Source organism: Lemur catta, chromosome 4 (genome assembly GCF_020740605.2).
Source record: "Lemur catta isolate mLemCat1 chromosome 4, mLemCat1.pri, whole genome shotgun sequence".
NCBI lineage: Eukaryota > Metazoa > Chordata > Mammalia > Primates > Lemuridae > Lemur > Lemur catta.
In genome coordinates this window covers 31,965,146-31,977,574 of record NC_059131.1, presented here as the reverse complement: position 1 = coordinate 31,977,574, position 12,429 = coordinate 31,965,146, and the positions used below count along the sequence as shown (strand labels likewise).

The following is a 12,429-nucleotide window of genomic DNA, read 5'->3' as shown; positions in this document are numbered from 1 at the left end:
TCTAAGATGCTCATTGGTTCAGTTCTTTGGCTGCCCAGACGTTATCAGAGGAATCAGTAGTCACATTCTGAACATTTAAAGAGACTTAGTTGATAGGTGAAATAAAGTATATCTGGAACAATACCCTGTCTAGAAAAAATGAAAAAACAGAATTTAAAACAATCCAGATGTCCATCAACTGATGAATGAGTAAGAAAATGTGGTCTGTCCATACCATGGAATGAAGTGCTGACACATGCCACAGCATGGATGAACCTTGAAAATAGTATGCTAAGCGAAAGAGGCCAGTCACAAAAGATCACATATTGTATGATCCCATTTATAAGAAATGTCCAGAATAGGCAAATTCATAGAGACAGAAAGTAGATTAGTGGCTTTTCGGGATGAGAGGATGGGGGAGTGATAGCTAAAGGGAGCACAGTTTGTGGTGTTGAAAATTTTCTGAAACGGACTGTGGTGGTGATTGCACGTATCTGTGAATATACCAGGATTCATTGAATTGTCCACTTTAAGTGCGTGAATTTTATGATATGTGAACTATGTATCAGCAAAGCTATTACTATTGAAAACAACAACAGGGCTTTCTTTTAACAATAGTGTTAGGTAGATGCTACTTTAAATGTTATAGCAGAAACTCATAAATACTGTGGTTTAAACCAGATAGAAGCAGTCCATGGTGGCTTGACAACGTTGAGCCATCAGGTTCTTCCCCTTTGTTCTTGTGCTGTTCTCAGCATGTGGTTCCATCTTATGGTCCCAGCTGGTTGCTGCAGCTCCCACCCTCTTGTCTCTGTTCAGCTAGCAGGAAGAAGAAACCTAGGAAGTAAAGATCATGGGCGCTTCCTAAGGCGTGGCCTGAAAGTACACAGATACCACTTCTAGTGTCATCCCATTAGTCAGAACTGAATCACATGTTACTTCCAGATGCAAGGGAGGCTGGCAAATGTAGTCTTTAGCTAGGTGCCCATGGGTCCAGCCAAAAATGGGGGTTCTGTTACTAAAGATAGGAGGCGTGTCTGGTTATTGGGGACTTTGAGTTATTATTTGCTGCCAGTCTTTCCCCATAAGTTTGGTCTTTCCTGGAGCTGTCAGATACGCCAGTTTTCTGATGACCCGATTTGCATCAGAAAAGACTCAAGGAACTTGCTCTCTAGTTACAGTGACTCCATATTACTTACTGAAAGACAAGTCAGATTTTCTTTCTTGGGCTTTTTTATTTCTCCCTAGTCGGGATAGAAACACAACTGAAAAACAACTTTCTTCCCACTCTGGTAAGAGCTAATTTGCAGGCCTATTTGGGGTAGCTCATTCCTAATTCCATGTCAGCCACGGTTGCATCATCTGAACTGCTGATAGAGACATTTTGTGCTTTCAGAACAGGGACTCGATAGCCCCCGAGCTGAAGCGGTGGGTTCAGCTGGTCGTCTTGTCCTGTGGAGACCATCTCCCCACAGGGTCTAGGCTGGCTGCTGCTGAAGTCCTCACCAGCACGACACCATTTTTCCTCACCAACCCCCATCCTGTTCTTGGTAAGTGTGCTGAGGGGGGAGTCCATTGTATTAAACTCACTAAAAGCATGAATAGATATTCTAGCCTAAGAAAGAATGGAAGATGGAAGATGTAATTGCCTTCACAACTTTCAGATGATTCCTGCCCTCTTAGTTCATACTCTAATCGTTTTCACCTATAGCCTTTTAACTAGCCTCTTTTCTTTCAATCCTATCTCCTAAACCATTCTCCACAAAGCTTCTAAAGAGCCTCTGTGGTCTTTCTGAAACACAAATATTATCATTTCAGTCCACTGCTTAAAACTTGTGTGTGGCTTCCTATTCCCTTCAAGATGAAATCTATTTTTTTTCTTTGCACCTCCTTCCCGAGATGGACAGGATAAAATCTAAACACCTTTTACCATGGCTCATAAGCCCTAGCCTTATGAGCCACTGCTTGACCACAGTTTGACTGACCTCTGTCTTTCAAGACTCAGCCTAGGCCGGGCGCTGTGCCTCACGCCTGTAATCCTAGCACTCTGGGAGGCCAAGGCGGGTGGATCATTTGAGCTCAGGAGTTTGAAACCAGCCTGAGTAAGAGCGAGACCCCGTCTCTACTAAATAGAAAGAAATTATATGGACAACTAAAATATATGTAGAAAAAATTAGCCAGGCATGGTGGCACATGCCTGTAGTCCCAGCTACTCAGGAGGCTGATGCAGGAGGATTGCTTGAGCCCAGGAGTCTGAGGTTGCTGTGAGCTAGGCTGACACCACGGCACTCTACCCTGGGCAACAGAGTGAGACTCTGTCTCAAAAAAAAAAAAAAAAGACTCAGCCTAACCATCCCCTCTTCCAAGAAGCCTACTGTAGTAATCTAGGTGAGAAATGAATGGGTCAGTATGAAGCCATGGCAGCAAGGAAGGAGAGAGGACAGGTGAAAAGATGTTTAGGAAGTAGAATCAATAGGACTTGGTGGTATTGAGGTTGTTGTAAAAGAAAGGTTCAGGGTAACTCCCAGGCATCTGGCTTCAGTGACTAGATAGGCTGCTGGTTCCTGCCACTGAATTTGGTTTGAGTTGAAGGTATCTTTGGGATATAAAGGTGGAGATATTTTGAAATTAAATGGAGGTACAGATCATAGCTGGTTTCCAGTAGGTTATACACCCCCATGTCTCTTTCTTCACCGTCACCCTCATGCTGCAAGAGTAATAACCAGGAAGGAGCATCATGTTGATGATGTTTAAGAAAACCAAGTTTGAGGAAATCCTAAGCAATTGAAAACCTAAGAATTTTGTTATTTTGTTTTAATATTTATATTGTATTTTTTGGTTTGTTTTTAAGCATAGAGTTTAATTAAAGGAAAACTGTGAGGACCTAAAGCCATGCTTCGATCCTGACCCCATCCTCTCCTGCTGTGTGAATCCCATATTGTCATGCTATGATTCTCTTCCCATCTATTAGTGGAATTTTACTTTTGTTTACCTTTTCCATGCCCAGCCCTCAAGAATAAGACATGTTCCTTGCCTCCAAGGAGCTTTCAGTATAGTTGTGGACAAAGGATTTACACAGTAAAGGAAATAATTGTTTTTCAGATGGTGAGATTCAAATTTTAAATGTTATAGAAGTTCAGACCAATGAAGTGTCTCAGTCCCTGTATATCCCTGGGAAACAAAGTTTTCTTTAATATACTTTTACTTCTTTCTTCTTAGTAACTTCCAGGCATTTTTCTTTACACCCAAAGGGAGATTGAGAGGGAACCTTTTATGATTGTGATTTAGTCATTAGACCCAGAGGAGTAAGAGCAAAGGCTTATAAACTTGGGTAGAGCTTCTCCAGTAAGGTTAATATCATTTTGCTGCATGTTTTCTGGTGACTTTGACTACTCTAACCCTAGCTCATAACAGGCCAAATTTGTGTAGAATAACCTGGAATTCCTGTGTGAAATTGAGTTCTGGGCCAAAGTAACTGGTTTCTAATTAATTGCTGATGCTGGTTATAGCATCGTAGGAAATGAAGAAGACCAACCATGGTTGATGGCCTACAAGAACATGAAAAATGGGTACTGGAGAGGTAGAAACAGAGGACAAAAGTGGGGACAAGTCAAGGGCAGAGCAAAGTCATTTAAGGAAAAAAGAAAACCTGAAATGGATTAAAGAGGGAAGGATCTTAGGGGTATTAATGACCATGTTAAAGGGGAAAATATCAAGAAAGGAAAGTATTAAGCCCTAGAGAACAATTAGAAAGGACGGATCCTAAAAGACTGAGTAAAACGTAAAGCCAGATCTGCAACAGAAAGATGAGAATGAAACCCCTACTGGAGCCGTTGCTGTTCTTGGTATGACTAAAGTGTCAGTGACTCTGACACCAGTTCTCCAGGCGTAGATGAGGGAGGGGGTAGACAAAGGGGAGCTCTTAGCACAGGATGGTTTCTAGGTTGAAAGGGTAGGGATGCTGTGTGGTGGTCTTCCATGGCCCTCTATTAACAGCCCTCCACGAGCCTCACCTGTACATCAGGTATCCTGTCTGTGAAGCCCTGCTCACCTCTCACCTCTTCACGAAGTCTGTCTCAATTACAGCAGTCCACTGGGAGCTTTCCCTGTGGTGAGTCACAGCCACACAGTTTCATTCTTGACAACTCATTGCCTTGTGTTCTTGACCTGACATTCCTTTCTATTGCTCAGAGGCAGATACTGTCCTTTCCTGTTCATCATCCGTGGCAGCACATAGCGCAGGCTGACTAGACAGAGTCAGTGCCCAGGGGTAATGCAGTCAGAGAGCAGAGCCACATACATGGGACATGGGCTAGTGCCTTAATCATGGGTCTTTCCCCTTTTTTGATTATTCCTCCCAAAGCATAATCTTGATTGATACTTTGCTTTCAGAACTTATAGGCTCAAACACTCAAATCAACACTAGGAGAGTTTCCCCAACGCAATCTTAATGCATAAAGTTTCATTCTTGAGAATCATGACTTACTGGACACAGCAGGGCCCAGGGCATTTGTCAGCTGGGCAGCACCTTCCAGGGGCCTTGGTTGCCTCCAGAAAGCCTACTTCCCCACCCCCAGAAAAGGCATTTCCAAATATTCCCCCTTAGGGCCTTCTGTTTTCCAGCGTTTTTTCTGACTCTTAGGTCTTCCTACTTTGCTGTTGCTCATACAGTGCTGCTCCCTTCCACCAGGGATTTGAAGTAGTATTTGCACCTGCCTGTCAGTTGCATTCTAGTTAATTCGAATTCCTTTTGGTGTTCTTAGAGTTGCAGGATACACTTGCTCTCTGGAGATGTGTCCTTACCCTCTTGCAGAGTGAAGAGCAAGCCGTCAGAGATGCAGCCACGGAAACTGTGACGGCAGCCATGTCGCAAGAAAACACCTGCCAAGCAACAGGTATCTCGTTCTTATCCTTTTGCATTGCTTTGTTTCTCTAGGACAGGAGGGTGGCACACTTTTCTGTGAAGAGCCAGATAGTGAATATTTTAGGCTTTCTTGTCCATTTGGTCTCTATCTCAACTCTGCCATTTTAGTAGGAAAGCAGCCATAAACAATAGGTAAACAAATGAGCATAACTTTGTTCCAATAAAACTTTATTTACAAAAACAGGCTGCTTCCCAGACTTGATCTACTAGCCAAAGTTTGCTGACTCCTGCTCTAGGACATCCTAGAGAAAAATTATTTTTGAAGGTAGAAATTTAATAACCAGTGTTTGGTCTTTTGCTAGTTACATTGTGATCCATTTTAAATAAGGCCAAGTCTCAATTATCTGTGTGGGTACGTAACTTAGGAATTATGGATCCATGATTTTTATTCCTATGTGAGTTTTTATATGTGACAAAAAGTGACACATGATTAAGTGTAAGTTAAGTTTCTCCTCTTTGTGCCTTGGCTCCTCATTTGGTGGCAATATTAACCCAGAAAGCAGAAGGGGAGTAGAAGGAAGAGCAGCCAAGATGAGTAGTTCTGAGCTCATATCCACAGTATGGGCTCTTACAGCCCTCAGCCCTGGGACTATCTGTGTGTCATGGCAAATGCCATGACAGCAGAAAGGAGCTCTGGCTGCGGGTAGAAAGTGAGGTGCTGGATGGAAAAGATAGGCAGGTGGAGTAGAAACAAGGTCACACCTCTGGACAAATGGCTATCTGTGAGAGTGACTGCGTTAGTGGACTTGGATTCCCTGTGCTTGGGGCTGGGTATCAGGAAAGGTCTCTGGGTCAGCCATCCCAACGAGAAGCAAGAACACCATTTTGAGGCAAGGGGGTCACGAGCCAAGCAAAGTTCACCTTCATGGACAGCAGAATGAGAGAGGAAGTAGCCATACAGTGTTTGCAGCTGGTTCAGGGCCCCTCATCCCTGTGGCTAGGGCAGCTTATAGAGACCATGCTTGGGACCGTGTTCCCTGGAAGCTTCCTTGAATGTGTGAACTTTCCATTACTTGAGTCCTCAGTCATAAAAATCTGTGTATGTTTCTCTGCCTATGTGAAAGAAGCTAGCTTTTGAATAATCTCTCAGTGATAGTATGCCAGGGTCTGCTTAGCCCGATCAGTTCTGCCTCTCGGTGGGAAAGCATTCGAATGGTGCTGCAAGGGATGTATACGCTGGCTTCCCCCACCCCACCCTGCTCCAGCCCCCAACCTGCCAGACTCCTCCGCTACCAAAAATTCTGCCATTAGTGATTCATTCCTTTTCTCAATTGCAGCTGTTCTTTGAAGGACACAGCGCCCAGCAAGTGTTGAGTAAATATGTGGTAGAAAATAATACTCAGTAGGTTTCTCTAGGACCTTCCCCACTAAAGATGGGAAAGATAATTTCATGGTGAAATCATAGGTGGAATTCTTCCTTCTTAATCTTTAATCTATAGTCTTTGCCTACTACTTCTATTTCTTTCAAAAATTTTCCAAGTTCATTTATAGTAAAACCATATTACCATGTTCTCCCTCCTTCTAGTTGAGCTTTTTCTTACGAAATAGAAATCAGTACTTACATACTGAGTGCCTTCTGCATGTAAAACCCCCTGTATGAGGCCTCTGAAGGGATAAAATACATAAAAAGTCATCTCATCTATTTTTTTATTCTTCATCTTGATCTAATAACAGGGATGTCAGGCGTGAAAAATACAAGAATTCTATAACAACTAGATGTAGTTTAGTTGGACCAGATCCTGTACAAGAGGGGAGAAAAGCCCTATAGGAAATTATTAGAACAACTCATAACATCAGAATATTGTCTGTAGATTAAAATCAATATTAGATTTCCTGAATTTGATAACTATCCTGTGGTTTTGTAAGAGAATATTTTTATTCTTAGGAAATTCACACTGAAATATTAAGGAGTAAGGAGACTTGACACCTGCAACTCACTCTCAAATGGTTTGGGGGGAAAAAAAACTATATGTACATGTAAATGTTAAACATAAATATAAAGTTGCTATCCTTGTATCTTTGCTGTATGTTTGAAATTATATCAAGATAAAATGTTTTTTAAAAATCCAGTTCACAACTAGAAAAGACCAATATAGTAAATATTGATAGACCATCTGAGCGGTTTATTAATAAATAACTCAGCTCCAGAGTGACTTCTTTCCCCTAAATCATATTAAAGCATCTTGCTTCTCCCCTTTTTTAAAACTCATTTTGAGTTAATTTTTGTGTCCAAAAAAATCAAATTCAAGGCAGATTCCTCAAATTCAAAGATCTCAGCAACGTGTGGTAGCACTCAGACTAAGCAGTACTTCCTCGTGTACCCTCTGTTCTGCCTGACTATTGATATTTAGAACCCCTGTGATACAGCTTGATTTTCTAATGCATAAAATGCATATCTTTTTGCTTTAGCCTTAAAGGTAGCTATGGACTGAGAATCACCCCCTGAGTTTTTGCTTCAGTCAGAAGTCAGGCAGTTGATTCATCAGAACAATACTGTCTTGTTTTAACATCCCTCAAGGATATGAAGCAGCTGATGGTAACTTTTCACATTCCTTCCGCTTAGAAGGATGTTATAGACTACACTGCTGATATTTTTCTCTTTGGTCTTCTAAGTTAATTATTAATTAATTTGCTGTTGAACCTTGAATACCTTAAAAAATACATATTGTTTATTTGTCCCTAAATCAGTGGTTTAATAAATGCCACAGTAAAATAATATTATTAAATTATGTTAATATTTAATATCTTCTTTGAGAAGTTAAAATTACAATAAAAAATTAAAATCAGTGTGCTATTTTCCTCTAAAGAAAGAAACAACACAAGAACTCCATGCTTCTGTGATCTTATGCTGTCAGTGAGGGCTGCAGACAGAGAGCTTTGCTCTCAGGCTTGGAAAATACAAGGTGCATTCTGACTGTGGGGCCCAGGAAGGGTCTTGAGAGTGGCACTGGCCCAAAGGAAGAGAGAGATGTAGCACAAATGAGAGCAGAATATTCAACGTGGAAGGAAAAACTGGAGCCAAGACCTGGAGTTAGGAGGAAATTGGGAGCTGATTGCACAGCAGCGAGTGGACTGTGTGGTCAGAACACAGTCTGGGGCCAGGCAAGGGAGAGGAGCAGGAGCTAAACCTAGAAAGGCAGGGGGGCCCACATGATGAATGCCAAGCCACCAACTTTTTTCTGTCGGTGACGGGAGTCTAGAGAGGGCTTAAAACAGGAGAGCTATGTTACCAGAAACATGTTTGAGGAGTCTCTCTGGCAGCAGAGTGTGAGACGGACCAGGGTTGGGGCTGAGTAAGAGGGACCGAGAGGCAGGGAGACCAGCCTGGGGCTCGCCCTCATGAGCTGCCATCAGTGCTGGTGGGATGAAGAGGAGAGAATCGACTTGTGAGTGTGGGGGGTAGAATCAGCAGGGAGCTGCTTCTTGGGAGGTGAGAGACAAGGGAAAGTTAGAGATGCCTTCAAGGTTTCCAGCCTAGGAGGTATCCAGGGGAAACACCTAGACATGCCTCTGGCACTGACATAGAACCTGGGCTGTGGCGTTCCAGGAAGTGAAATTGCCGAGAACTGGGGAGGCACTCAGAGGCCACAGGTCATTGTGATCTAGGACAAAGTATTCCTTAGGCCTCGGAGAGATCGGTGGTGGAAATTAAGAGGGCAAAAGGAGACCTTCATCTTCTGTGGGAACAGAAAGCTCTGTCCGGGCCCGGACCTGCTCTCTCCAGAACATAGCAGCTATCCTGGGAGCTCCAGTGCTCCTGAACAGGGCAGTTACTGGTCCCGTCAGCGCCGTCTAGAACCTGTAAAGGATGAGGCAAGCATTAAATCTGGTTGTTCAGACTGCATCACCCCAGCCATATTGTTTTGCACACAGTTGGCTTTAGGTGTAGGTTTGTGGTATGAATTACTTCATGATCCTAGAAGGCCTGGAGAAAGTAACTCGGTGCTTAGATGGCCCTCCTGGGGATGGATTTGTTATTCACCTTTTTTGCCTGCTGGGGTCTCCTGGTGTCCTCCTGCATGGGCTTCACCCCACAGGGGTCACCTGGAAGCACAAAACTCGCAGCCTGTGAGCAACTCCCTCCGTGCAGCACCTGAAGCGCCCTCAGCCCTGCAAGTGTGAGCTCCAGCAGCAGGACCCTCTCTGCCCCAGCTTCCCGCCCTATGCCAGCTACAGAGCCTGCAGAGGGGAACAGGAGAAATGATGTTTCTGGGACTCAAGAGTAGGGGATTGAAATTTACAGCTGGGATGAGAAAGTATATGGGCCGGCCTCCAAGTGAGGCCCCACCTTTCTCTTTTCCCTGCTCTGACTTGACTTGTACCCTTGAAAGGCTCGGGAAAGAGCTGTAGTTCAAGAGCAGATGTTTGGGGCCATCTCTGCAGCTCCCTGCCCTCTTCCACTGAGCAGCTCATTTGTGTCTGTTTCACATACATCAGGATTTAATGTCAGATTTCATTTGAACAAGGGCCTCCGTGTGAGGGAGAAACAACCTAGACAATATTTAAATTTAAATCACTAAAGTTGGGTGATTCTCAAGTTAGGCAGACAGAGTTCTAGGTGAGAGCAGCAGGGGTGGAACCTATGATGATACACTTATGAAGCTGCTTTTAAACGAAGAAAGAATAAAAAAAAGACACCCTGAGTGGGTAGAAAAACAGCTAGTAGGCTAGAAGATGGTCAGAGTCCCGTGACTGGGGTTCCTCCATAGCTTTCCTACAAGCAGGGATATTTGAGCTTTCCACTTTGTAGAGCCCTTTGACTCTGATACACGTGTCTGGTGTGGTTTAGCTTGAAGTGCTGTAAAGAGTCAGACTTAAACACTTTGGGACATGTAAGGATGGTTAGATCGGGAGGTCACCAGATAGAACCCCATGTATTCCACTTAGCAGAGACAGTGGGGGCTCTGGGAGCTGGAGGGGCCATCGGGGATAGGGCAGGCAAGGGGGTTGGCTTCCTGAACCTCCCGCAGGCTCCCTTCCCTCCCCGGCACTGGATCTCCCTCTCCTCTTTCAGCTTCAGCCAGTGTTTGCCACCTGATTCGGATGGCTCCTCCCATCCCGTGTCCATCGGTGAGATTCAGAAAACAGTTCGTGATGACCAGCAGTCTGCTTTAGTTCATGCAGCATAAGAAAGAGAAACCACTTAACAAGGAATCTTAGGGGATGCTAGATCTCATACCCGTTGTCAGTGTTTAGGTTCAAGAAGGATGACTTCTTGGTAGAAACTTCCTTATGAAAGAAATGTAAAAGATTTGGGGGAGGGGGGCAGGCAGGCAGACCCATTGACCAATCTATGGCTCTTTTCCTTAAAGTAGTGGCTGCAGGTAGTTCTGGCCCCTCCCTTGTACCAGGCCCCTTGCCACAAAAAGTCTTGTAAAACTTCTACTTATCCTGCCAAATATGAATGTTTACTGGTTATGCATTAAATCCCACCTCTATAACGACTCAGACCTCCAAGATCCCTCCTTTCTCTGAACCACTGTAGCATTTGGTTATTGTCTCATCCCAATAGTCTTTGCTTTTCTACTTTTTTGCCATTATCTTTTTCATGTGCTTTCTTTTTATCTTCCCACCTAGCCCTCTTGGATTTAGAGATTAGAGTCTGTATTCTGTCAGGTACACAGTGGGTGCTCAGTGTGTGTTGATGGATTGATCTTTCGCCACAATCAGTCAGTCCCAAGTTCCCCAGGGAGCGTGAGAATGCCCTTTAAATCAAGAAAGAGCTCGGAAACAAGCACATGGACCTTCCCTGCTAGAGCCAGCTCCAGGGGCAGTGTTTTCATTGATTCATACAAGCTGGAGTGGCAGTCTTCCTGACACACTCACTGTCTGGGTCTTGTAGGCTAACAGGTGGCAACCCTGTAGCATTTGGCCCTTCCTCACTCTTAACCTCTCAAGTCTGACTCTCACACTGCAAGGGCCAGGGAGCCAGCCTGAGGCTATAGGGGCCATAGCCCTGGGTCACCCAGTAGACACTGAAGGAACCTTCCGCGCTTACCATGATGACCCATAGAAACTAGAATAATGATGGAGCTTAGCTGGAAGGTAGAAGAGCAAGACGTAGAAAAAATGAGACTCAGTAGTGAATGGAGCAGTGGGCAAGCGGCATTGAGAGGCTGAGTGGAAGCAGTCCTGTGGCCTAGGGCAAGGAGGAGAAGGAAAACACCAACATCTGCTCAATGTCCCCCAAAATGCATTCCTCCCACCTACTCCCACCCACATTCCTACCCATACCCCCCCACATGTACACACACGTGCGCCATCGTCACCCACACAGAGCCTGTGGGCCAGTGTGAAAGCACGAACACTTTTCACAGGCTCCAACCTTTGAGCGAGCAGGGAGGGAGACCTAGGAGGAGAGATAGGAAGTCCTAGGTCACTGTGACATTCTACAGTGGCCCCACGCTGAGACAGCTCAGTGAGCAAAGCCCCAGGCCTGTGGGACTTAGCGCTGAGTCACAGGTGGTTCCACCCCCGGAACATCTAAGGCTGCCCACCAGCCTCAGACCCTGTGCCTTTTCAGCTCCTGCCAGTTCATAGGGTCAGGCCCGAGAAGGGCTCTCCGAGTGCCGCTTCCCTCCTCCCTCTGCCTTCCAATAGGTTCCTTCCTACTCCCCTCAGAAACACTGTCTACAAAACAGCCTTTCTGTTCTGTGGTGCCAAAGCCTGGCCCCACACCCAGTTTTATATATGTACCAAGTACTTTTTTGTAAGAAGAATAACCAAAAAAAGTTAAGAACCACTCCACTAGAATGTACCCTCCTACCTGCCTCCAAGTATGACTTAAATTCCTCTTCAGGCAAGTTAAACTTATTTGCCTCCAATATTTCTTTGTACTGATTTTAAAATTCTATACTGTTTTCTGATTCCTTCTCCCACTTAAGATGGTCTACAGATTTTTCTCTTACTATTTAAGTATGAAGCAAGAAGTGGTATTCATTCATTCATTCATTCAACAAATACTTACAAAGTGCCTGTCCACTAGGCTTGTTTCATGTGCTAGTCCAATCCACCATCATCTCTGCCCTGGACTTCTGCAGAAACCTCCAATTAGGTCTTCCTGCCTCTACTCTTGTCTGCCTGCAATCCAAGGGTGCTTCTTTAGGGGTAAATCAGATGATGTTGCTCTCCACTCAGAACTCTCGATTGGCCTCCCATTATACACTGAATAAAACCCACACTCCCAAAATAACATACAAAGCCCTACCCAGTCTAGCCTCTGCTACACACCACAGCCCCCTTTCCCTATTCCAACCACTCCGGCCTTCTCTGAGGTTCTCCAACTCACCAAGCTCATTCCAGCCTCAGGGCCTTTGTACTGGCTGTTCCCTCTGCTTGGACTGTTCTTTCCTTGTCCCACATGGGCTGACTCCTTTATATCATGCCAGTCTCACCTTTAGTGTCATGTCCGTAGAGGCCTGCCTTGACCACCCAGACTGCAATAACCACCCAGTCACTTGTTCTCACTTCACCCTATTGGTTTAATTCTCTACATAGTTTTTATTTCTTATTTGTTATTTGTCTCC

The 12,429-nt window shown here is 44.6% G+C and overlaps 1 protein-coding gene across 1 annotated transcript in view; it reads left to right on the top strand.

Moving 5' to 3' along the window:
• THADA (THADA armadillo repeat containing) overlaps positions 1 to 12,429 on the top strand; it is a 298,298-nt gene that overhangs the window by 254,180 nt on the left and 31,689 nt on the right. The window contains exons 36-37 of the mRNA XM_045549490.1: positions 1,376 to 1,529; positions 4,743 to 4,874. Coding sequence (XP_045405446.1) covers positions 1,376 to 1,529; positions 4,743 to 4,874 — 286 coding nt within the window. The remainder of the gene's footprint in view (positions 1 to 1,375; positions 1,530 to 4,742; positions 4,875 to 12,429) is intronic.